Source organism: Alligator mississippiensis, chromosome 1, assembly GCF_030867095.1.
Source record: "Alligator mississippiensis isolate rAllMis1 chromosome 1, rAllMis1, whole genome shotgun sequence".
In the NCBI taxonomy this organism is placed as follows: Eukaryota; Metazoa; Chordata; order Crocodylia; family Alligatoridae; genus Alligator; species Alligator mississippiensis.
Genome location: NC_081824.1, coordinates 148,717,465 through 148,744,446, shown reverse-complemented (window position 1 = coordinate 148,744,446; position 26,982 = coordinate 148,717,465). Strand labels below are relative to the sequence as shown.

At 46.5% G+C, this 26,982-nt stretch overlaps 1 protein-coding gene across 1 annotated transcript in view; it reads left to right on the top strand.

The window, feature by feature from the left end:
• Positions 1–7,569: 7,569 nt before the first annotated feature.
• Positions 7,570–26,982, top strand: part of GALNT2 (polypeptide N-acetylgalactosaminyltransferase 2) — a 178,490-nt gene continuing 159,077 nt past the window's right edge. Inside the window, exon 1 of the mRNA XM_006267910.4 lies at positions 7,570–7,778. Within this exon, the coding sequence (XP_006267972.1) occupies positions 7,662–7,778 (117 nt within the window). The 5' untranslated portion in view covers positions 7,570–7,661. The remainder of the gene's footprint in view (positions 7,779–26,982) is intronic.

Here is a 26,982-nt window from a genome sequence, read left to right as displayed (position 1 = left end):
AGTCTCTTCTTTCTTCCTCTATTATGGTACTTCTTTCTTTTCAACCTATTCTTCCTATCTTCCCCATTGTGAATTGGTAGTGGGGATAAAGGGGCATGTTGCCACCAAGGAAAGGCCTTATTGAAGAGTTGAGCAATCACTGTAAAACTCAGTTCCATCTGATAAAGCATTCTTTAATTAAGAATGCTCTCTCCTGGCAACCAAAAACTTAATCTTGGCCTAGTTTAGCTGCAGTTCTCCTGACTTCCCATGTCATTGACATATATATATATATATATATATATATATATATATATATATATATATATATAACCTGGTCTTGGTGCTGGATTCCTCTGGTAATCCACATTTAGATTTAGATTAAGATTTGGAATTCAAGGAGAGATGGATGAAATGCCAGTAGCATTCCCAGAACACAGGGTGGGAATATATTTGTTATTCAAAAGACTAGTTGGTATATGATACACCAGCTATAATTTTCACTGGCATGTCATGTCCCCTCAATACCCGCCCCTTCCTCCCCACCCTGCTGCCCAATCCCAGGTAAGAATAATTTGCACTTATCTGGGCTAGGGATCATAGTAGTATAGCCTTTTCTGAGAAGAAGGCGTGAATTCTTCCACCGCATCAAAGATGGTGGAAAATTATTTTGTCATTATTGAAAAATATACAGCCTAGAAGCTGTGAAGTCCAACATTACCCTAAGGTTTCAGGCCATGGGAGGCAGAAAGGTGGGGCTAACGGGGCTAACAGGGCTTAACACCCCCAACCATGGGGCAGCGATGGCAGTGCAGAGGGCCGCAAGGTGGGGAGGGGTGTACACAGACTTAGATGTGCAGACTGTGCACACAGTCAGGATTGCAGCCCAGTGGTGTGCGAAGCACTGCCCAGCACCACAGGAAAATCTGTGAAGGGGAAGGGGAGGGGGCCAGGGCCAGGGCCAGGGCCAGGTCAAGGCCCCCAAGTGAGGGAGGGAGTGGGGCAGAGGCAGGGACAGGGGCAGGGGCAGGGGCAGGAGCAGGGGCTGGGGTGAATGGGGCTCCAGGTTGGGTGGTGGGATGGGTGGAGCCTGGGTGGCTTGTCCAGGGGTGCAGGCGGGGGGTGGGGGGGAGGGGGCTCTGTCACTGTGTGCACCCTGGAGGAGTCACAGGAGGAACATATCCCCTGGATTTGAGCATGGGGTGGAGGTGGGCTGCTGCTATGGGCTGGGCACTGAGTCCCACTGCTTGAGACCCGCACAGCCCCACGTGCGTGCCACCACCAGGCAGGCAGGGGATGTGGTGCAGCCTGGCCACAGGATGCACATGGCATCATGCGGCTCTTGAGGCGACATCAGCAGGGCGCAGAGCCCAGCCCACAGCAGTAGCCTGCTTCTGCCCCATGCACAAATCCACGGGACACATGCTCCCCATAGTGCACGCAGCTGCAGGAGCCTCCCCGCGCCCCTAGACAAAACACCCAGACTCTGCCCATCCCACCACCCACCCCAGGGTCCCATTCGCTCCTGCTCCTGCCTCTGCTCCACTCCCTCCCTCACTCCATCTGCCTCACAGACGTCCCTTCCCTCTCCTCTACCACTTCCCCTCCAGAGACTTACCTGCTGAAGTGTGTGTGGGTGTGTGTGTGCATGGTGTGTGCATGTGTGTGTGTGTGCGTGGTGTGTGTGGGTGTGTGCTCAGCCCCATCCCCAATAATATTTTCTTCCTCCACCTATGATTCACACAGATTCGGTGTTAGCGATCAGATACTCTCAAAGGTGAGATCATTGTTTCAGTAAACCCCCAAAGACTGAATCTCTCTTCTTCCATCATTTCTTTTCTAAGAGAGCTGTTTCTGTATCATGTCTCAGGCTGAAATCTTGTCAGGGTCCAGAATATGGCAAACAAGTATAATCTGCTGGAGTTTAGGCACTACAGTTTCGCTCAGGAAGGGTACGTTGGAAGCAGGGAAATAGCTGGCACAGGTTTCTGCAGAATTGGCTGGACTGTTACATGTTGTCAAGGTGGCTGGAAATGTGCCCGTCACTGAAGGAAGTGTTTATGAAGTCAGCCATCAGGGGCCAAGGTGTTCTTTGTTTATTATCACCAGCTATGAGGGGGAAGGGTCTGTTTCCTCTGTGCATAAAAATGAGCGTATGCAAAGAATGCTTGCTGCTATACTTTATCAAATGGAAAGGGGCATGGGAGAGGGTCTGATAATTTATCTTGCAAAGCACAAACTCTAGTGCAGCTATCCTAAACTTTGGTGACAAAATATAGAGCTGAAATGCCAATATTTCAGGACCTAGTGAGCTGATCCTTACAGGAGCAACAGCATGAAAACCTACTTTCAGAAGTAGTAGTTGCCTTACACTTTGTAACTGACAATGTAGCACCATCAACATTAACATTTACCTAGAAACAGTCTGGGGTAAAAGAGCTTTGAGGCTAAATTGTTTGAATGTATCCAAGCCCTGCATAGAATAATCTGTGGGCAGGCGCATCAGCTAAAACGTACATGGTGCAGTATTTGTTACTGGTGATTTTAACAACATGAGGGTAAAAAGGGTTTCTGGAAGCCAAGAATGCCACTGCCAGGGTACTTGCCTACTCTGGGTATCATCAGAAACTTGGCTGAAAAATTGAACTGACATAACTCTTGGCACCTAAGCAAAATTGAAACGGTCATGTTGACTCCAACATCTTTGATTGAGGAGATAGTCCATTTCTCCTTATTACCATTGTGTAATGAAGAAACATCAAACAACCCCCTGGATTTTCCCACAGAACTTATGCGTGTGCTTAACGTTTCCATGTCAGGATAAAATTTCTGGATGTGGCCTCTAGTGAATATTTTGAGAATGCTTGAGCAAAGCTTGCACAATCATTTTGGAATATCAGGAATGAACCAAAAGTCCTATTTTAAAATAATTTAATGCAATCTTTCATGAACATTCCTACAACCTAATGAGCAGAAGGTTGAAAAGTGAAACCTGGCATGGAAGTAACCTTCTTTAAGCAGAAGTGCTTTTGCTTGTTCAAGAGGAAATTAGTTTTAATTTGGCTTAGTTGTAAACCTTTGAAAACTGTGATGGAGTATGTGTAGTGGATTATTTTACTAAGCCTGTAAAATTTGCAGCTATGGAATAATTTGCTTTGCATGCCTGGGTGGCTAATTTTGCTTTGAAGTGAAAAGTCTAGTTAGGAGTCTTGCTAGGAATCGGTGAATGTCAGGAAGGTACTTGAAGATCTGACTGAAGATCTTTAGAGTCTGAAAGGGGTACATGGTAGATTTTGTAAGGTGTGTAGGAGCTTGTTACTCAGTTCCTAAAGACTTTGTAATATGTAAGTGGGATTAGGGAAGGCTGCAGAAATTAACATTTTCAACACCCAGAGCGCATCCGCACCAGTACCTGTGCTGGGCCCATCAGCCTTATCTGGAGCTTGGGGGCCTCCTGGGGAAGCAGCGGTATGAAGCCAGCCACTTGGAGCCTGGCTGGCAGCCAGCATGGCTCTGGCTGGCAAGGCTCCAGTTTCTGGCAATGCACACTGCTGCCACATTTGCTGCACCACTTTTTTAGCTGCAGGGATCCCCCAGTGTCAAAAAACACCACTGCGCTGCATTTAGCAATGTGATGCATGAGTGTATGTGCACAGTGTATGGTTTGTAGCCCCTGAAATCGCTTTGAGGGGCTGCTAACTGCACGTTAGCTTGTGGGGATGAGCCTCCTGTGCAATGCTTTCTGTATAAAATTATTTAATCAATAGTACTGTGTTATTGAGCCTGCTAATTTTTTTGTGCATGTGTTCCCTCACTCAAAACCTTGTAGATGTGTCTGGTGAAGGAATGCTTCACTGGAAAGGAGCTCTTACTTTATCTCACTCCCAGCCAACAGATGAGAGCTGCTCTAAGCTATGCCAAGACCCAGACCAGTGAAGAACTGGTCCTGGTACTGGATGGGGTTCAAACAGCTCATTTGAAGGATTTTTCATAGAGAAATTAGCTGTGTTAGTCTGGTCAAGCAGAAGGTAGGGCTGAATGACTGCCCTTCCTTCTGCCTTCTCCTTAGATGTATCTGACATATCTTGGGGGCAGGGTTGGGAAAGGATAAGGGAGGAGATGAAAATTTGATCTAAAATCTCCCTATGGCTCTCTTCCTCATTCCAAGTGCTGTCAGACATTTTATCTGAAAAGTTAAAGCTGGGCATGTCCCTCAGTTTTGTGATTGGAAACCATTTGTCTCCAAAACCAAAAATTTTGAAAGAAAGAAAGCTTTAAGAAAGAAAGAAATTGAGCTTCAAGAAAGAATCATTCATACTAAAGGGCCACAACTTTTTACACCTGTTTAAATTTCCAGAATTAATAATTGTGCTCCACAAACTGTCTTTGTAACACATTGCATTCCTTCATTCAGGGCTTGACAGGTGGAAAGGAATGCATCCTTTCACTGAAATCTTCAGACGCTGAAGAAGTACAGCACAGGCAGTGTCAATTTTGACATAAAAGGATCACCTGTCATCTTCCATGCCTGTTCAGTCTTCAGCTTCTTTGATGAGACTGTCAACAAAGCAGCTATTAGTCTCTGTTCTGGGAGAACAGTAAGGCCAGATTTCTCAACTTCTTTTCTATTAGCTACTGTTTCTTTTCCTGCTAATTTGACTAAATTTCTGCCAATCCTAATGCTTGGTCCCCTGCCACATCCCTATGCTGCCTGGAGTTGAGCCTCCTGGAGACTGACTGCTGATACTACAGCCCTTGGTGCAGATGGAGTGGCAGAAGGGCATGGGGGTTGGCAGAGGCTGATGGTCTGACATCAGTTGACAGAAGGAACAGAGAAATATGGGACAGTCAGAATGGGCATTCATCAAATGGTTTTGAATTTGAGCTGAGGAATGTTCTGCCTAAATTGCACATTGTGATGCTGAAGCACACACTCAGCTTAATTGTTATGGAAAGTTTTTGTGTCCTCTTTAGTTTCCTATTTTTGTTTAATGTCTTCTTACTCTAGAAGAAGGTGCCCAGAGCTGGCCAACAGAAGACTAGTGGCATGCCAAAAGGCCAGCAGCTGACCAGCTGGAGATAATCAGTTGACCCCAGTTAGAGCTGAGGCTGTATGTGTGGCACCTCTCTTGCATTGTTTGGGGATGGGGTCAAACTAAACAGGGGCCCCAACAATAAAGGGAAGAGAATACAGTCAGGAAGAAGTGTCCCAAAAGCAACAAAGCAATGTAGATGTGTGGATTCTTCCATGAGTCACTGACCCTTGTGGGAGAATCTAGGTAGAGTTAGGTAGAGTTCCCTGGAGCTCTTTTTAAACACCACAATTACCAGGCCTTTTCTTGAGGGATTTAACTTCTAAAGTTGGAGTGCATGAAGATGTCTTACAGACTGAAATTTAATTCATACACATCTGTGAATGCAAAATAGGAGTGACTCTGCAGGGATTTACACTGTTTTAACTAAATAAATTACATTGTAGTTAAATTAATACATTTTTTTTCATGTAGATAGGGTCTCAACCTGCTAGGGTGAGGGTGCTAGTGCTGTACCAGCATACCGAGATTATACTCTCTCCTTCATGCTGTGTGTAGATACTAGCAGTCAAGGGTTGGGTGCTGCATTCTCCCAAGACCAGGGTAGATGGGAAAGGGTGATGATCCTGGGTGTCAGCTGAAGATTATGAGGAACAAAGGTCAGAATAAAATGAGGAATGCTACAAATCCTTCTGGTCTAGGCCATAATGGGAGGCTTAAGGGCTATCTTGCAGTTGCCCACTTCATCGTTTTTACAGAGAACCTCCTGTAACACATCTATTCTGCCAGATTAGACACACTGGCACAATATTGTTGGCTACAGAGCATTGGGAGATTGTAGTCAGTGATCGTGGAAGCCTTCTGGCACTGCTTTGTGCAACCCATTGCCTCTTCTTTCAAGGTGCTCCCTGATCAAAAAACACCTTCTGAGTTGTGTACAAGGAATGTGTTTTCGGTTATAGTAGCCACAAGCTAAGGACAGCAGACTTCCATCCACAAGAATGGATGGAAGCTAAGGACACAAGGTAAGGACAGCTCTATGAATGAGCTCTATGAATGAACCAATGAGACTCAGGACGCTGGAAAAGACTTGACATGGAGACTGATATAACCTGTCTGAACTGGCCTGTGTGTAGAACAACACAATACACGGCTCTACACATGCTTTGCTCCGTTATGTTTGGCAGGCATGGCTGATTACCCAGGGAAATGACCCTGGGTGCCTGTCCTGGACCCTCTGAGGACTTGGGTTCATGAGCTTCAGAACAGGTTGGTAAGCATTACCGGTTCTGCTGTGAATTGGGACAGATAATAGCCACGGACATGGGCTGAGTCCAAGGCAGACAGACAGTCAACATCCTACTGCTGGCCCTGCGATGCCAAGTCTTGTTCAGATCACACAGACTCACTAAAATGTTGAGTCACATACATCTGCTATGTGAAGTCCAAGCAGAGCTGGCAGATAGATTTCAGAAGACTGTTCAGCAGAACACGCTTAGGCCTTAGTATTTTGTGCATAAGCTACTGAAACACGGGAGGGGGAGGTTCCCTAACCTCCACAGTCATGGGTTGGGTCAAAAAAATATGCGACCCTCACATATATGGTGACCCTCATTTAGGGCTCCTTCAAGAAACCTTAGAGCCTGACCCTAGACTAGCAGGAGGGTAAGGAATGAGGCACTCTGATGTTCTTGGAGAGAGATTAAGAGGATTTCCCCCCACACGTGGCAGTGCTGAGAGTGGCCTGGCGGCACATGGGCACTGGCTGAGGAGCTAGTGGACAACCTTCCCGATTCACACTGGGATTGCCCCATATTCAGGGTGTGGGACAACCACAACAGCTGGATTGAGGTGCCAAACTTTAGGCAGGAAGGAGGAGCATCACTCCCAAGCAAAAGCAAGGGGTCAGATATAGATTGGAGTTGCCTGAGAAGAGGCCAGTGTTGCTCCGCATCCAGGTCTCTTGGATGATGCAGGACCACTGAGCAGAGCTCACGAAGAGGGGGCTGAAAGGCAGACCAGCTCGCTAAAGGCAGGAGCAGAGCTGAGGGGGCTCATGTGAACAGCAAGGACCCGCAGGGACAGCGAGCTGTCTATGCAACCATCACAGCACCTGGCAGCAAAGGGACAGGCAACCCACTGGAGCACCCGGTGCTCTTTCTTCCCCTGCACGGCGCAGGAAGACTGGGGCTGTCCTGGGGGGCAGAGAGCTCTCATCTGTTTCATTCCAATGGCGGCATCGGGCTATGACTGGGAGCAGGCACGGGCAGCGCCTCCCTCGGGGCGAGCACCGCGTCCACACGAGGACTGCCAGGATCCGTGCCCAGGGCCTACTCCCGGGGGCGGGGCGGCTGGAACCCCACGCAGGGAGTGGCCCCGCCCCATAGAACGCCGCGCGCAGGCGGGAGGGGGCGGGGCAGCCCCTGCCACGCGCCCCTCCTGCCGCGGGCCCGGCGTGCTGCAACCATGGCGACGCCGCTGGCTCCGCCCCGCCCCGCCCCTGGCGGTTGGCGATTGGCGGAGGGGGGCGGGCGTTCGCCCTCTGCCCCCTGACCCTGCGCGGCGGCGGCGGTTGCTGCTGGCCGTTTCCTGGTGGTGCTCGCGGCGGCTGCTGCTGCACGGGGCGGAAGAAGGAGGAGGAGGAGGAGGATGCGGCGCAGGTCGCGGCTGCTGCTCTGCTTCGCCTTCCTCTGGGTGCTGGGCATCGCCTACTACATGTACTCGGGGGGCGGCGCCGCCGTAGCCGGCGCGGGCGGCGGCAGGAAGGTGAGACCCCCTCCCCAACCCCTCCGCGTGCCGCCCCTCCCCTCGCGTTGCCCCGGGTTACCCCCCTTCCCCCCGGTGTGTGTCCGAGCTCCCCCCACGTCACCGCCGGGACTTTCCCCTCCGCCGTTGCTTCTTGCCCCGTGACGTGGAGGCGAGGGCAGGAGCAGACTTCAGCCTCGGCCACGTCCCGCCGCGGGGAGGGCGCCGCCTGCCCGGGGCGGGCTGAGGCACCTCAGCGGAGCGCAGCGAGGACAGCGCCCCCGTCTCCCTGCCGCCGCGCTGCTCTGTCTCTTGTGGGCAGCTGCGGAAAGCTCCTCTAATCCTCCCCCCCAATTTGTCCACCCAGAGAGCGCCCCCACGGGCTTTACCTTGGGGCAAGACCCCGGCTCCCAGCTGCCTGCCAGACCCCGCGGGGCTCTCGGTGCCACTCGGCTGCTCCCCGGCTTCTACTTGCAGCGCGGCCACACACCTCTGAGGGGCTTGTAGCACCAGGGATAGGACGGGCAGCGAGTGGTTCCCAAACTCGGACACATTGTGCACTGTCCGTTTAAAACGGTTCACCCTGAAGTACCGCCAGCACGTTTTTTAGTTCAACCTGCAGCACCACTTGGAAATTGTTGTCATATCAAGTAATTATAATAAATCTGTCAACACGCACCACTGACAGGTTGTCTGTGTACCCCTGGTGGTACCCGTACCACAGATTGGGAACCGCTGGGATGGGGCTTTCCTTGCAGCTGGGGCCCCTCTGCCTTCCCTTGTGGGGCTCTGGTAGTCTGGTGCAGAAACCCTTTCCTATCGGCACAGATGTCTAGAAGGAGCCTTTTGGTGCATGGGGGCGCTTGGCCAACCCCAAAGATGCATAGTATTGTCCTGCTATGGCTGAGCATGTGGTCGTCCCTGGGTCATCCTGTAGGTTTTTCTTGTGACTTTTTAAAACAACACGTTTAATTTTTGGAGAGGTAAATTAGCAGGCCCTTGTAACCCTGCAGGGTTTAATTTTAAGGCCAGGGACGCTAGAAAGCTTTGACTCTAAACATTGTGCCTTTGGTGTAGTGAAAGGGTTTAAATGTTCATTGGCTTGTAATTCCTCTTGTGTACCTCCAAAATGGAGAGGGAGGGTTTGGTGGTGCGAAGGATGAGATAACTTCAGTAATATTGTTTCACTAAAGAATTGGTATCTATTTGGGGGCTGAATCTTAATGTGCCTTGACATAGTAAGATGGGATTTTATTGCCATTTTTCAGTTCAGTTCCTAGAAATACAGGTGTATTCGGGAAGTGTTTTGAGGACCAGACCCTGTAGTCAGTCCTTGTTGTAAGCAGGGATATTTCCATCAATAAAAGTCTGTAGAACTGAGCTCTGTATCAGTTTGCAAATGGCTCAGTGCTTTGCTGTGCTTCATCTTTCACATTTTGAAAGGAATATGCTGTACATCAACTTGGAGGAAAGCATTGCATTGACTGTTACACGCTTACTGTTTAGTTAAACGTCAAACTCATTTTTAAGTGGATGTTGTGCGTTTATCAGAAATGGGTCTGGCATGAGATGCAATTAAGACTTTGGTCTTACTGAGCTTTGGAGATCACACTACTGTATTTTGTATGTAAAAACTGACTCGAACAGCTGATATATAATGAGGTAAGAGAAGGTTAGCCAGGACAAAAATTTTTGTTCTTGGGAAGCTTGTACAAAGAAAAATTATTTTGATGCTTAGCAATTATAATACTTTTTATCAGTTGGATCTTGATACGCTTTACTTAGGAAGTTGGTTTTATCATCTGAAATCTCATTTTATCGTTGGGGGAAACCTAAGGTATAAGCAAAATGACTTGCCCAAAGTTACCCAGCAATCCAGTCCAGTCCAGTAGCAGAGCAGGAAGAAAAACCTAGGTTTTATGAGAGCTCTGGGCACTGATCTGGGACAGCATCACACTGCTGTGTAAGAATGGTATTACTGACAGGGATGGGCGGGGGGTGAGTCTTGTCTCAACACTTGAAAATCAGTTGTTGTTCTATACAAAATTTTCTAAACTGTACAGGTCAGAACAATTAGGAGTTTGAGCAAGAGGAATTAAAGACTGAGAGGGGTTTCAGCAACATAGCCAGAGGTTTAGTATGAGACGATAGTGTAACCGTCTAAAGTAATGGCCTATCAGTGAGGAAATGGGTACTTTGACCATAAGAAACAAGTAGTGATATTAACAATTATACTTGCATTGGTGATTTAGTACTCTGTTTTCTCTCACTGAAACAAAATTTTATCCCAATCTTTGGAATCATTTAGTGAAGATAAATAAGGAAATGTGTATGTACAATAGCTTTTAAAAGCCGAGTAAAAGATTCAGTAATTTAGTGTGTCAAACCCTGATATGAAGTAAAAACACAAACTGTCTTAGCTTTATGAATGAAAGTTTTGCTATACTGCATATCATGGCATACATGACTTGTACTCTTTGTTACTTCTCAAGTATTTTTGTCCAGCAAAAGTGCACAAGAGTCACCTGAGTATAGGTTTTAGTAGACCTAAGTCTTTGGTTTGTTCGGTCAAAAATTTTGAAAACAGAGTTCTTAATTGCATAGGCCTGGTTATACAAAGAACACGTGCTTCTATCAGGATGATGTCATGTACCACTTCAGGGCATAGTCCAGATTTTCTGGGGGTTTTTTTGTTTGTTTGTTTGTTTTTCCTGGTATAGCTTCCAGTCCTGCTTGTTGGTTGATTTTGTTAGTTTCCATTAACTTTAGTAGGTGCCAACTTCTGTGCAAATTTGGGCCCCGTGCTGGGGAACAAGGCTGTAGTGTTTCTCCCTTATTCGAGTTGTCTGGCACTGATATGTATTTTTGTCCCTTGGGTTCTCCGCTTTCAGCCTTTTGAATTTAAGTCTACAAACGGATGAGGCTGATGCTGAGTGCTGGAGCTCCCAACCTTTAGGCAGCTTGCTATTGTAGTGCAATCCACAGTCCTGTATTAGATGCTTAGGCTCCCAACATATGGGAGGAGTTGGGCAGCTCAGAATGGGAATTAGAAAAAAACAGTCTGCTGAGTGGGAGCCATGTAAGCTAGTAAATACATGCCAAGGACATTGGTATACAGTGTCTACTGGTTGCTAGGATCTTGCTTAATGGAATCAGTCAGAGAATATAATCAAAACCCCCAAAGCCTGGTTCTGTGTGATTTTGGGTTTTTTGTTTGTTTGGTTGTTTTTTTTCCTGATGCTTATTAGCATCTCTCTCTATAAAATCAGCCAACTTAATATTGGAGTAAAAATCTTGATCCATAATTTATGCTGAATAAGGTTTCCCCTCCCCCTCTGTCTGGCTGTTAGTCTCAATGAGTAAAATACAACAAGCTTTGGAAACCGTGCAGTTTCTTGACAAGACTCTGCTTGGGCGTTTTTCTTTACTGCCACTTAATAGAATTGCTGGCTATTAGAATCTAACGTGCTTTGCTCAGTTTGATTTTTTTGGTAACCAGTGAATGCTGTATCTTAAATCTCATCCCTTGTTGGGGTTAGGTCTAATTCTGGGCTGCCTCCCTCCACTTGGGTTTCACAAATCTGAACCTGCTCCTGAACTGGATGCACAAACATTTTTTCTTTTAAAAACAGGATTTAGGCCTGTCATTCAGAACACCACCAGAGGAGGTCCTGGCTCTCTTTACACAATAGCTCCATGGTTAAAACAATCAGCATGAAGTCAGAGACTTAAGTTCAAGTCCCTCCTGCCTGGGGGTTTTCAAACTCAAAGCTCTTCCCCCCCCCAGGAGAAAGTTTTCAGCCCCAGATTATAAACTGGGTGAGGGCCCATCTGTCCTTTCATTTAAAGCTGTTCCATGCAAACTGGAGCAGCTTGAAAGGTTCAGAAAATGCAAGCATGGCTCTGGCCTAGTAGTTACAGCATTCGTCTGGGGAGGGAAACATGGGTTTTGGTTTCTGTTCCATTTGACTGTTTACATACTTTACAACTAACAGTTTGGAGCAAGCACTGGAATCCAGGTCTCTACCCAACAGGCAATAAAATCCTGTTTTTTTTTCTCTCTCTTTCTTTCTGGCCCAATGAATCTTTAATTATTTGATGAAATGTGGAATGACTTTAATAGGAGAGATTAAGAACCTCCCCCACCACAGAACAGCTTGATAGTGAAGTTACTCTTCTGGGAGCTGAGCGATTTTTACGTTCCCGTCCTAAGGCAGAGGAAGAAATTGAATTTAGGCCTCTTGCATTCACTGAACTACTGGATAAAAGGAGGCACCACCTGTCTTTGTGTAGAATCTAATCTGTTAGACATACTCAGAGACTGCCTACCAGATTGTGCCCTGAAGCTTAATAGGCAGAAGAATGCCTGATTTTGGATCCTGACATGCTTTAGGCTTGAGCTTAGTGCAGAGCTACTTAACACTGTCAAGAATAGACCACTTCTGAGCCTGGGCAGGTGCAGACCTTTAAGCATCAACAAAAATTCAGTGCTGAAAACTGAAGTGTCCAGGGTTTTTTGCTGGCTTCAGGCTTAGGTAGAAGTTGAGCAAAGATTTTGAGGATCTCAGTTTTGGATTGAAGTGCCTGAGTTCTGTTTTTCACAAGTTTTTTGTCCCTAAGTCTCATTGTCCAGCTAGACTTTGTTTCTTAAGCTGCCTTTTTAAAAATATATGTAACTGTGTAGCATAGCCTTGGTTGATTCTGTATATGGGGAAGAGAACTGTAAAAAGGCTTTTCCTCAAATTTTATTTATTTCCATTGCTCCTTCTTTGGCTTCAGGGAATGAAGCAGTCAATGATATAAGTTCAGTGGATCAGAATGTCCTCCTTAGAAATATCGAAGGGGCCGCTGCCTTTTTAATTTCAAACATCTCTGGCAATTGGGGCACAAGATCAAAGCCAACTCTTAGCAATTAGGATTAGGAAACCAACTCATGATATATAAAACTTGGTAGCAGCTGCTTAAAATTTGGAAAAAAAATACAGAATCTGTTTGCTTGTTTGTTTGCTTGTTTGTTTGTTTGTTACTGTATTCATTTATTTTATTTAGTACGTTTTGTAGCCCTGGTGGATTGGAGGAATTCAGAACTATAGTTTAGCCACAAGGAGGCAGGCTACTCCTGTGCTTCTGGCTGTGTTACTTCTGTATACAGAATTCCTTTTTTATATTTTTCCCTCTATTTTTAGAGCAGACTTGATAGGTTTGCTTATTATGGAGTAAGCTGGAAAGGAATGAATCCAAACGAGAGAGTCAATGCCTTGACTCAGGAGGGCATCATTCATTAAAAGTAAATTGAGCTGAAGAGTGTGAGGGGACAAGGTTGCTTCCTTGAGGACAGGACTTTGGTATAGCTCCCATTGGCAAATGTAACATAAGAAGGATCTCTCTTTTCTTTTTTTTTTCTCTTTCTTTGAATCAAGGCATTACATGAAATAGTGTTAAATGAGGTATTTATAACAGCAGTTGAAGAGAACAAGAGCTACATATCCATACTATATACTTCAGTTTCATTTTTGTAGGTTTAAATGGAAGCAAAAGGAAATACATTTTAATAAGTTAGTGATTTAGAACCTTACTTGTTATTAACTTAATTTTTTAATAACAGAAGAGTACATAGTTATGTAACTGACAGAAAGTTAACTCTAGTTGACTGTCCGTACATTCTTAGAATGTAGGGAGTAAGGTATGTGGAGGTGCTGTGCTTCTTGAGGACACTTTTTTTTTTTCTCTCTCTTTTCCTGTTAAGGGGGTGGAACTGCAGGCAATCTCAGCTGTTGTTTTAATGTGGAGGATATCTCTTTCCTGCCTTGCCCATCTCACAGCTTGAAGGCTGTGAATATACAGCCACTCTAAATATCTATTAGATTAGTGTTTCCCGAACTTCTGATACCTGAGGCATACTCCCCCTCCCACCCTGATTAAAATTTGTGGGGCATTCCCCCCCCCCCGAATTTTATGGCAGTTCAGTAGAAAAGTCACCAAGAGATCTAAATTGAGAAAAGATATGGAGGTGGGCCTTGAGGCTAAAAAAATTATGATCTAGCTGGTGCTACTTAAGGGTGAGGGCCTTACCCTGCTATGCCCTGCTCTTTCCACTGTTTGTCCTCTCCCAGCCCCTGGTCTGTACTTTGGGCAAAGACAGCCCCCATTGCTAAGGCAGCTTCTGCAGGGTTTCACATATTGGTGACCACCCTGTGGCCCCTGTTGCTGGGCCCAGGAGCATAGGAGGAGTAGAGGCAATGGGGCAGGCTGCACAGCATGCTTGCTTGCAGCTGAATGCACTGCTGGGAGTGTGGGAGTGGTAGGAGGTGGGGGGGATGACACAGGGACTGCCTGGGGGCAGGGAAGGGCAGGAGACAGCAGAAGCAACAGTGGCAGTATCTGTTAGAGCACTCGTGGGTGCTGCTGGAGCAGGGTGCTGGATGGGGGAGGAGGCATTTACCCCTAATGGGATCTCACAGCACATTTCCATCACTCTCATGGCACATCCTTTGGGAATCACTGTCTTAAATTATTAAAACACAGAATCATAGAAAAATAGGGCTGGAATGGACTTTAGGAGATCATGTAGTCAACCCACCAAGGCAGGATCATTCAATTCCAAATCATCCCAGACAAGTCTAACTTATTCCTAAAGTTATACAATCAACCCTGTCAAAAACACCAAGAGCACCTAACCTCTTGCAGGTAGAGCAAGGGGATGAGGGCTGTGAGTATCATTGCTAAAATATACTCGAGAGATCCAAGGAAGAAAATTATGCTCCCCACCACAGAGGAAGGCAAAACCCCACACAGTCTGGACCAATCTGATCACAGCATAAACTTCCTTCTAGATCCCAAATGTAGTGATTGGTCTGATGACCCTGAGCAGAGGGGCAAGACACTCTAACCAGAGAGCTCTAGGTTTTAATCCCAGCAGGAGAAATGGCACACCCGAGTCAATCTTAGCCACCAGCATCCTTAGCTGCAGCCAACACCCAGTGCTTTTTAACAGCCAGAACCCTTATCACCCCCCCTGCTCCTGACATCTGTAGCAGTAGGTTGGAGGGGAAAGTGGGGGGAATTCCTTCCCAGCTTCATGTGCAACCAGGAAAAAAACCCATAAGCATGGGAAAAACCAAACACCCTCTATTCTACTCTGCAAGCTGAGGACAGCTAGCACGGGTGGGCAAAATACAGCCTGTGGGCCAGATTCAGCTCATGAGACCATTCTATCCAGCCCACGGGGCCCCTAAAAAATGTAGAAAATTAATATTTCTGTGCCCTTGGTTCCTGTCAAAAATGACAGGAGTCAAGGACAGTAGGACCCAGGGGAAGCCCCGCGGCCTCCAACAACAGTGGGGCCCATCCAGCCCTGCCCCCCCAGCTAGAAGCCCCTGCCTCTGGCCTGGGAACACGAGGCTGCCCCGCGCTGGACCTGCAGGTAAGTGGTGGGCTGGGGGGAGAAGGGCGGGGGGGACCTGGGGCAGGGAAGGAGCGTGGGGGAAGTGGCCCCTTCCCTGCCCTTTGGCCGGTGCCCCGTGCTACAGCTACTCCCGACAGCCCTGCGGGGTGCAAGTGGCTGCAGTAGGGAGTGCCAGCCATGGGGCAGGGGAGGAGCCGCTTTTCCCCTGCGCTCAGCTTTTCCCTGGGCTCCTTCCCTGCGTGGAGAAAAGCGGCCCCTTTTCTGCCCCATGGCCAGCGCTCCCTGCTGCAGCTGCTTGCAACCCATGCAGTGCTGTCTGGAGCAGGCACAGGCAGCCCCAGGTGGGCTGCGAGCGGCTGCAGCGTGGGGCACCAGGCATGGGTTGGGCGAGGGGCTGCTCCCTGCCCCCGCCCCCCATGCTCAGCACCAGCTTGTAACCTGGCCCCACTGCCAGGCTGGCAGCGGGGCCGGGTTACAAGCTGGTGCTGAGCACAGGGAAGAGCAGCCCCTCACTCATCGTGTGGCTGGTGCTCCGCACTGCAGCCACTCAGCCCGCGCGGGGCTGCCTGTGCCTGCTCAGTGTGGGCTGTGAGCTGCTGCAACAACCCACGTGGGGCTGCCTGTGCCTGCTCAGTGTGGGCTGCGAGCTGCTGCAGCAGGTAGTGCTGGCCATGGGACGGGTGAGGTGCCACTTTTCCCCATGCTCAGCATTAGCTTCTTCCCTGCTGGCAAGCAGGGGGTTGGGGCTGTGCTCTGCTCCCTGCCTGTACCACGGGGCTGGGGGGGCACTGGGTGTGAGTGGGCGGGAAGCCAGTGGGAGCACGGGGCCCGTACCGGTGCCCTGGGGCCGGGGCCAGTGCCAGTGGGGCCCAGAGCAAGGTGGCAGGAGCGGGGGGGGGGGTCCCAGCCAGCAGGCACTCTATGGAGCTGAGTCAGCTCCCCCCTCTCCCTGCTGGTGCAGCCCAGCCCAGCTCCACAGACCCTTGCCAGCCTGCGCCTCGCTTTGGGCTCCACCGGTGCTGGCCCTGGGACATTGGTCCTAAGATGGTGACCAGGGGGTGGGACACCTGCCAAGGGGCGGGGCTACTCATGCAGCCCTTCACAGCCTGCCAAAACTGGCTAAGTGGCCCTCCACCCGAAATAATTGCCCGCCCCTGAGCTAGCATAACTCCACAGAATCATATTCTCTAACTGGAGAACCAGAACTCTTCTTCCTATATCTCCTATATAAAGTGATCCCATATTCTTTATTTTTTCATAACTAAGTCAATTTATGGAGCTCAGTTGTGGGAGTTCAGATGTGTCAAATCACTTGAGAAGTGACTTTAACTCCTTATGCTTTTGGTTTTGATTTTTAGTATCTCAATTTTAAGACCGTTTGGTGATTCTTAATCTTGATGGATACCTTGTCTTGTTCCACATCCTTTCTGAGACTTGTATTTTTTAGAAAGCAGTAGGAACCAGGTGACAAAGAATTCTGCTCTTTCTTTGGAAGGTAATGTCAGGAGTTTTTTGTTTTGTTTTTTTTTAAACAATCTGTAGTTCTTCACCTGACATGTTATGGTAGGGTAAGAGTGAAGTTGTAGCTGTGATGATCCAGAAATTATGTGAGAGGCAGGGATTTCTTAGGGTGGTATCTTTTATTGGACCAACTATGTAATTGGCATAAAGTTGGAGAAGCTTTTGATTATTTCTCAGGTCACCTTGCAACTCTGTGCAACTTCATAGTTGGTCCAATAAGAGAGATCACCCTAAGAAATCCTTGAGTCTTATCTGACAGGGAAATATATGAAACGTCCAGCTGCTGCAATGCTAAAGATTTCCTTCTTTTCTTTGCACATCAAATTAGCTTGTCCAAAACTTAATCAAGTGTTTTTTCATTTAAAACGCTATCTTAGGTTTTTAGTTTTTCTTTTTTTAAACTATGTTTAGACAAAATAACTTTGCTGTATATCCGTTTAGGCAATAAACCCCATGGATTGCTTTTTTTTTTTTTTTTTCTTGGGTGAAAGTTTTCAGGTAGGATGAAAAGTATCAGTGCTTTGCAGACTGTTTGTTTTGGTGTAGGAAGCTCTTTTGAAGTGACATGTTGCTGGGAAAACTCATTTTCAAGGAGGGGACATAGTGAGGAAACTAATTTTAACTGTGAAACTGCTGAAGAATAAAAGCAAAGACAGTTGAGTGACTGATGTTTTAAATGTCATTTCAAGTATGCTTGATGCTTTTGCTAAATGCGTAATAGAAATTCTTTGGTGGTCATTCATTCATAACTCATGTAATAACATGACACAGCACCTTGAACAGGCCCTTAAGCAGCCTGTTCCTTAGTTTTTCTGCCTTGTAGAGTTAATTAATGGTTATGTTTCTCAAAGTCCTGGTTAGGTTTGCTGTGTCACTGTAGTTTCTGTATGCAGCATCTGTAAAACCGTAGTGACACTGCTCTTTATTTTGGGTTCTTCTGTGGATGCAAATGGTCCTCTTAAGAGACATGGTTTAAAAACTGTAGATAATGAATGAATGATGTGAGCTGTAAGTGCTGTGCCTGTTTCAGGTTTGTGTCTATTATGCTACAAGATCTGTTGTAAATAAATGCCATCCATATCCATCAGGTGTGTTAGGTCCTTCCAAAATGCTGTTTGATACGTGATATCTGTCAGATGGCATTTTTTTTCTTTCTTGAAAAAAATCTGTATTTATCTACAGTAGAAGTACTTTTTCCTATCCTCTACTGCAACTATATTTTTCATATTAAGGTTCTCCTGCATAATAGTATTTCAGCATTGATTAATAGAGATAAATTTAGATGATCATTAGTTTGTAGGCAGGTAGACCATTTTAAGGAAGGTATAAGACTCTAAATATGTTGTACTCTGGGCTTTATTCGGCATGTCTAAGTCTGGCTATCCTTGCCTTGTTTTTCCTCTCAGGATTTCTATCTTTCTTCATCCTTCCCGTAGTCTCTGAAATAGTTAGCAGTTTTGCATTCGGTCTCTGTTTTAAATTGTACAGCGTCACCTGGATGCTTCATATAACACACTTTCTTTTGCTCTTTAATGCTGTATGAGTATCAGTGGCACAATTCATTAGACTGCAGTGTACACCCTCCTGTGGGCAAGTAGCTATACCCACAATAGGCATCTCATCTACTTTGTACAAGGTCTTTCTCTGATTATGGTGTTGAGTGCTGTTGAAGATGCACTCTTTTTGCATGCTCCAAACTTGCTGTTGCAAAAAGTGCATCAAATATCCCTTGGAATGGGTTCATAGGATCATAGGCATTGCATAGGGCTGGTAGGGACCTTATAAGGTCGTCATCTAATCTAGCCCCCTGCTAGAAGCAGGATCATCCCTGATTAAACAATCACAGCCAAGTGTCTGTCTAAAATGTTCATAAAAATTTCCAGGGATGGATATTTCTATAACTTCTCTAGGAGGAACTTTCTGACTATGAGGGTAGTCAGTCAAGCATTGGAACAAGCTACCTAATCTCCAATCTAAAATTTCTCTGCTGCGCTTTGAGGCTATTGCTCCCAGTCCTGTTCCCCATTGCCACAGAAAAGCCTATTTCCATCCCTTCTGTAATTGCCCTTCAGGTATTTAAATACTGTTTGTCATCAAATCTCCCCTTCAGTCTTCTCTTTTCCAGGCTAAGTCCAGTTCTTTCACTCTTTCCTCCAACTCATGTTTCTCAGATCTTTAGTCTTTTTTTTTTTTTTATTGCTGTGCTGAACTCATTCCAAACTGTCCACATCCTTCTTGAAGCGTGGAGTCTAAAACTGGACACTGTACTCCATGTGCAGCCTCCCAAGTGTTGAAGACAGTAGAAGATTCACCTCCCTTAGTTTTCAAGTGACACTCCTGTTAATACAGCCCAGTATGCTGTTGGCATTTTTCTTTCTTGTAGCAAGAGTACACTGTTGGCTCATATTCAGTTTATGGTCTACTGCGGGAGTGTTCTTAACCCCTCCTGTGGGCCAGATCTGGCCTGTGGCACCAGGTAACATGTCACCCTGCGTACAGGGCTCCCCACAGGCCTGGAAACTTGATGACAGAGGAGTGATGGCACTGCTCCAAATATTTGGGGGGGAAATGTTTTCCCTCTAAATAAAAACAAAACTCAAATAACAACATCTGTGGTATGTTACTTGTATAGGCTGTGATTATGCGTTCTTGGCAATTCTGCCTTTTTTTTTTTAAACAGCGAAGTTACCTGTTAATTTGCACCTACATTTTTTTTAAAGGTACTGATGAGAAGATATAATAAGGGATTTGATGTAGTCTAAACACTAGTTCTGTAAGTCATACAGGGCAAGTTTTATGGCAGTTTAAACAACATAATATATGCTAGTTCAAATACAGGAACCATTCAAAAGGGAATGTCTGTGTAAAGAGAGGCTGCACAAATATTGAAGTTCTTTAAATGTAGTCTAGGAACTAGAGAAAATATGAATGAGTAAAGGGTCAGAAAAGTCTACTGAATTTTTAAAGTGCACAATGTGATAGCATGCTTCAGGGAAAAACTGCTACTCAATGCACGTCTTCCTATCGTAATAAGATGATGATGCAAATTCATCTGACTTCTGTAACCTTTTTTTTATGTCTTTACAAAGAAGAGAGCTGTTTTTAAGGACCCTGCAGGTTTTACTGCTGGGAATTTAACCTTTTAATATCGTTTAAAACCTGTATGTACTCCTTCATGTCACTTAAAATAGCAAAAGGTATTACAGATTACATGGAGAACAGGCATGGGCTAGAAATCTGATAAATGATATCAACATCATGCGCCAGAGGTGCTCAAAATTTAAACAGGTTTGAGTTGAGGAAATGTTATACAGAAGATTGGTGTTAGACTTTGCCAGGTATGGTTAGGGGGTGGAATACTACTGGTCACACCAGGTTCCCTTGGTTTGGATGGTCTGTATGTGTGCTGTTAGATACCTCTGGTTACTGTACCACTATTACAACTAACAAGGTCATTAGAAGTACTAAAGAGACCACAGGCTCTGGTTCTTAGTAACAAGGACTTTGGGGTACCGTGAAGTCCTTTGAAGGATACAGCAGGAAGTGTGAGGTGATAAGCAGATAATGCCTGGTTTGGGAGCCAGCTGCCTTCCCTGCCTCCTGCCGTGCAGGTCTCAGGACTCCCTAGGGAAGTAGGGGGTGGGGCTGTCCTCCACTTCTGGCAGTCCCAGGACCTGCACGGCAGGGGATGGGAAAGGCAGCAGGCTCCACTGCATGGGGCTTCCCCCGGTGGCATACGAGTGCTGGGAGCTGCGCGTGTGCCACGGGGAGCTCTGCAGGATAGAGGCAGGCTGGTCTGGTGGCACTCCTTGCCACATGCTGGTGGGTGACAGTGCCTGCTGTGCGCCATGGTGGGGAATGTGTGAGGGGTCCCCACACCTCCCCACCCTCACACCCCACACACAGCCATACCCCATCACAAACCCCCCTACATCCCACCATACACCCCCCCCACCCCAACCACACCCCCACACAGGATATACAAGAGTAAGACTTTACCTCTGTATACAGTACACAAACACAAATCTTGACAAAATATTTTTGTAATAAAATCAAAATATGTTCTAGTAGGTATTTGACTTTTAGTGTATGATTTGGTTTTTTTTTTGTTTTTTTGTTTTGGTTCCAAGATGGCAACCCTCCCCTCCAAAAAGGAGTACTTCTGGGTGCAAGAGGAGAAACTTCCAGTGGTAAAGTTCAGGGGTTAGGAATGGGACTTCTGATCCCAAGATGGTGACTTGGGGGGGGGGGGGGGGCAGGGGAGGAGGAGGAGGCTGTCAAGGGGCAAGGCTACCCTTGTGGCCCTTGACAGCTCACCAAAACTCATTTAGCTGCCCTCCAGCTGAAATAATTGCCTGTCCCTGAGAAAGGAGGATCCATTTTACCAGGACGTTCTGAGCACTGTTTTGGTGCCTTGTACCCTTCTTATCCTTTGTACATCTTTTGGCCTTCTGAAATGTCTAGAAGTTAGTCAGGTTTCCAAGCACTTTTACTTGGGCCATATATAGCCTGCTTTTTGGTCACCAAAGTCTATGGCTCAGGCTCTTACTGAGGCATGCTTTGGTTTATGCCGCTAACTGGTCTATCTGACTTCTTTATGCACTAATCAATGATTGCACCAATCCGTGCTTCAGTTTAGCATACAGTTGGCACCACGGTTATGCTGTTATGTATAAATTCTCAAACGGTAATAAGCTGTGAAGACATTTTTCTTCATTGTGAGATATTCCAAGTATTTAGCCACTTAAAAATAAACAGTCCAGCTGAAATCAGATCTAGCTACTGAAACTAAGTGTTCTTTTAATTTTGTGTCCATTTGAGGATGGGCAGCAAGTCTGTTTTTAACAACAGGCTTAGAAGCAGGAGAATTTCTGAGTCAAATTGAAAAATGTTACCAGGTTTAGAAATCCACAGAGATTGGCAGCTTTTATATCCTGGTAAATAAATAGAAACTTCTAGTTAAACAGCAGAGTAGGAGTTTTGATGGGATGGGTGCCCAAGAAGGGTGGCTGTGCCTAAAGGAAACGATCCTTTGGGCACAAAGCAAGACGATCCCCGAGCAAGGCAAAAGAGGGAAAGGGGCCAGGAGGCTTCCATGGCTGACCAGAGAAATCCAGGGCAGCCTAAGGGCCAAAAGGGGAGCACATAAAAAGTGGAAACAGGGTGAGATCACTAAAGATGAATATACCTCCTCTGCTCGTGCTTGTAGGGAGGCAGTTAGACAGGCCAAAGCTACCATGGAGCTGAGGATGGCAACCCAAGTAAAGGACAACAAGAAATTGTTTTTTAGATATATAGGGAGTAAAAGGAAGGCCCAGGGAGGAATAGGACCCCTGCTAAATGGGCAGAAACAATTGGTGACAGATAGGGGGGACAAGGCTGAACTCCTCAACGAGTTTTTTGCCTCAGTGTTCCTAAGCGAGGGGCACGACAAGTCTCTCACTGGGGTTGTAGAGAGGCAGCAGCAAGGTGCCAGACTTCCATGCGTAGATCCTGAGGTGGTGCAGAGTCACTTGGAAGAACTGGATGCCTTTAAGTCGACAGGCCCGGATGGGCTCCATCCGAGGGTGCTGAAGGCACTGGCCGACGTCATTGCAGAGCCACTGGCGGGAATATTCGAATGCTCGTGGCGCACGGGCCAAGTCCCAGAGGACTGGAAAAGGGCTAATGTGGTCCCCATTTTCAAAAAGGGGAGGAAGGAGGACCCGGGCAACTATAGGCCAGTCAGTCTCACCTCCATCCTTGGTAAAGTCTTTGAAAAAATTATCAAGGCTCACATTTGTGAGAGCCCGGCAGGACAAATTATGGTGAGGGGAAACCAGCATGGGTTTGTGGCGGGCAGATCGTGCCTGACCAAACTAGTCTCTTTCTATGACCAGGTTACGAAACGCCTGGACACAGGAGGAGGGGTGGATGTCGTATACTTAGACTTCAGGAAGGCCTTCGATACGGTATCCCACCCCATACTGGTGAACAAGTTAAGAGACTGTGATGTGGATGACTGCACAGTCCGGTGGGTGGCGAATTGGCTAGAGGGTCGCACCCAAAGAGTCGTGGTAGATGGGTCGGTCTCGACCTGGAAGGGTGTGGGCAGTGGGGTCCCGCAGGGTTCGGTCCTTGGACCGATACTCTTTAATGTCTTCATCAGCGACTTGGACGTGGGAGTGAAATGTACTCTGTCCAAGTTTGCAGATGACACAAAGCTATGGGGAGAAGTGGACACGCCGGAGGGCAGGGAACAGCTGCAGGCAGACCTGGATAGGTTGGACAAGTGGGCAGAAAACAACAGGATGCAGTTCAACAAGGAGAAATGCAAAGTGCTGCACCTAGGGAGGAAAAATGTCCAGCACACCTACAGCCTAGGGAATGACCTGCTGGGTGGCACGGAAGTGGAAAGGGATCTTGGAGTCCTAGTGGACTCCAAGATGAACATGAGCCGGCAGTGTGACGAAGCCATCAGAAAAGCCAATGGCACTTTATCGTGCATCAGCAGATGCATGACGAATAGGTCCAAGGAGGTGATACTTCCCCTCTATAGGGCGTTGGTCAGACCGCAGTTGGAGTACTGCGTGCAATTCTGGGCGCCATACTTCAAGAAGGATGCGGATAACCTGGAGAGGGTACAGCGAAGGGCAACTCGTATGGTCAAGGGCCTGCAGACCAAGCCCTACGAGGAGAGACTAGAGAAACTGGACCTTTTCAGCCTCCGCAAGAGAAGGTTGAGAGGCAACCTTGTGGCTGCCTATAAGTTCATCACGGGGGCACAGAAGGGAATTGGTGAGGATTTATTCACCAAGGCGCCCCCGGGGGTTACAAGAAACAATGGCCACAAGCTAGTAGAGAGCAGATTTAGACTGGACATAAGGAAGAACTTCTTCACAGTTCGAGTGGCCAAGGTCTGGAACGGGCTCCCAAGGGAGGTGGTGCTCTCCCCTACCCTGGGGGTCTTCAAGAGGAGGTTAGATGAGTATCTAGCTGGGGTCATCTAGACCTAGCACTCTTTCCTGCTTATGCAGGGGGTCGGACTCGATGATCTATTGAGGTCCCTTCCGACCCTAACATCTATGAATCAGCTTGATTTGGCACCAAGGTGTCACCAGCTAACAGTCGGTTAGTCTGTGTGACTGCTGGTGTCATAAAATGTCCGCTGTAGTCTGCGATCACATCAAAAAGGGGCGGTGTTAGGGTTGGATTGTAAGTGAATTCATCACTTTCTAGAGAGAGTCCCATCAGGTTAGACTTGAGGCATGTCGACCATAGATTTATAGATTGTAGAGTCGGAAGGGACCACAAAGGATCATCGTACCCAACCCCCTGCCCCTGGCAGGAAAGAGGACCGAGGTCAGATGACCCCAGCCAGGTGACTATCGAGCCTCCTCTTGAAGACCTTCGAGCCTCCTCTTGAAGACCTTCAAGTTAGGTGATAGTACCACCTCTCTCGGAAGCCAGATTCTGGCCACCCTTACTGTAAAAAAAAAAAAAAAAAAAAAAAAAAAAAAAAAAAAAAAAATTCTAATGTCTAACCTAAATCTGATCTCTACCACTAGTTCGCACCCATTATTCCTAGTTACTCCTAGGGATGCGCTGGTAAATAGCGCATCTCCAATTCCCTGTTGTCCTCCCTTGATAAACTTATAGGCGGCTATAAGGTCTCCCCTCAGATGTCTCTTGTGCAGGCTGAAGAGATCCAGATCCCTCAACTTTCCCTTGTAAGGGTCTTCATGGAGTACACTAATCATGCGAGTGGCCCTCGTCTGAACCCTCTCCAGATTCTCTGCGTCCCTCTTGAAGTGCGGCGCCCAAAACTGGACACAGTACTCCAGGTAGTTCATGGTGTTGGCAGTGGCTTATCTAGTCTTTTTAGGGTAGCACTTCAATCTTCATGGCTCATAACTAGGGACTTACCGAAAGTGCCATTTTGCAGAAATCATCAAATCCAGCATGGCCTGTAAAAGTGGGCAATATCTGTGAAATCTGGGGTGGAGGAGTGGGGGGGGGGAAAGTTTACTGAAATTAAAATGCTGGAGCTCCAGAGGGAACTAGCAGTCCTCATGGTGCTGTGGCCTGGCTGTGTAGCCTTCCAGGGGGGAAGGAGAGAGAAGAGGCTGCATGCACAAAGGGCAGCCCAAGATGGCCGCTGCCTCCACCTCTCGCTGCTGAGACGGTTGTCTGTTTGTGGCCCTACTCCTCTGCTAGTCAGTGGTAAAAGGTAGGGTTGCATGATGGACAGGCCTCACAACCAATCGGTGGCGAGGGGTGGAGCTGCTGAGGCCCCTCACCCAATCAGATGTGTGGGCAGGGCCCAATGTGATCAGACTCTGAACCCGCTATCTCCACATGAAATTGACCAGCCCCCTCTTCGAGGTAGTAGACCGCTACTCATATCTGTTTTTCAAAAGCAGTCTGCTCACTCGCCTTTTTGTCGCAAGCTGGCCTAATCATTATATTATAAATGAACTGACTTCTGAAGCATGGCGCTCACTTCATTGTTCTGGAATTTTTTGTATTTGCATTCTGAAAGGATCATGTCGTTCAGGTTATTAGGCTGTTGTTTTGAAAATCCCACTGACATGGCAGTGTTTACTGTGTGATTAATTTTAACAAATTGGTAGCTGATTTTGTGTGTGTGTGCGTTTGTTATTACCCATACACCATGTTCTAGCTGATACTTCTGGAAGTTTTAATTAGAAAGTGTTCTTTAGTTCCATTAGTTCAGCATCTGGCTTTCTTTTGATGTTCTTTGCAGATGACAGCTGAATGACGAATAATTGTACTAAGTGTAATAAAGACCCCTTGTGAAAGCTTGAGACTGGTTCTGTCACTTAGCACTTCCTTCGGAGCTGTGTTTATGAGCGTCAAAAAGGAAAAACATTCTTTGCTCAACTGCTTTTATCTACTGCACATATAAGCAGAAATACTTCACCCTCTGCCACAAGGCCCTTTATAGAAAATGTGTGTATTTTGGAACTGTTCTTGCAGTCACCTGAGAGTGGTGTGCACTTCACAGCGAATTGAAGTTCAAGTCTGTGGTACGGTTTTGAAACGATAATACCAGATGGGATGCTAATTGCTCTTTTAACAATTAAGCAAGATCTCTATTCTTTCCGTGAGAATTCAGTGTTACAGTAGCCCCTCTGTCCTGACTTTCCATTTTCTGCATTGTCCTCCAAGCTTTCACTTGATAAGCTATAGAATTTTTGTGTTAATGACTAAATGCATTAGAAGCAGAGACAGCAGAATAGTTTATTGGCAGCTGCATAAGGGGACGCTTGGGACTTTTGTCCTTAGGAATTGTGAAATAAACATCCAATTAAGAATTTCTACTAAACGTGATTTAAGCAGTGAGGTGGCTAACTGTCACTTCCATCTTCCTCTTCAGATTTCATGTTTGGAATTTATGAAAGAGGAATTTCTAAGCATGTGTATGCTAAGAACTTGTCTGCAGTAGGGTTGCTTAAGAAATATTGAAAACCGTAATAAAGCAAGTGATTCAAAATTAGTTTCAGCATGGTGTTGACTTAAAGTCATATTGCAGTACTGCCTGGTGCCCCCTACCTATTGTACTAGACGCTGAACAGCCATAATAGGCAACTTCTACTTCGAAGAGCATGCAGTCCTACTGGGAGAGTTTTTATATCCTAATAAAACTGGAGTCAGTAGTTTGTGGTCCATCTACACTAGTGATTTGAATGCTGCCATTTCTTGTTGCCACTTCTTTAAAAGAATTTCCCTGTAAGCACATCCCAACACATTGACCAGGGAATTTGCTGACACAGACTAAATTTGGTAGTTGGTTATCTATGAGGATCCTTTGTTCAAGTCTTAACTTGAGGATTGCAGGAAAAATAGCTCAGGCTTATCTTAGGCCTTACTGGGTAGCTACATAACTTAAGTATACCTCAACTGTTGTGCATCAGATTCTGTACGGTAATTCAGGACTGGAATAGCAGTGGTGTTGCAGTTCTGGATTTGGTGCAGCAGCAGCCTAGCAATGCAGAGAATCTCTCATAGTGTTTCTCCTCAGCATGGTTGATGTTAACTATGGTGTGCTGCTAGTACCTCAGTTTCATGTTTTAAAAAACATAATGACCTTCCTATCCTAAATGTTCTTAGTTTTAAGACTGAGCAGTTACCTGATGGCTTTTAAAAACCAATTTAAGGCATTGAGCAAAAAAAATCCCCTGTATATCTCTCAGTACCTCTCAAGGATTAGTTTTTTGTTTGTAAATTGTTTAAAGATGACTATATAAAATTCTACATGGCTTGTTAGCCCCTGTCAGGGCTTTTAGAAAACCTTTC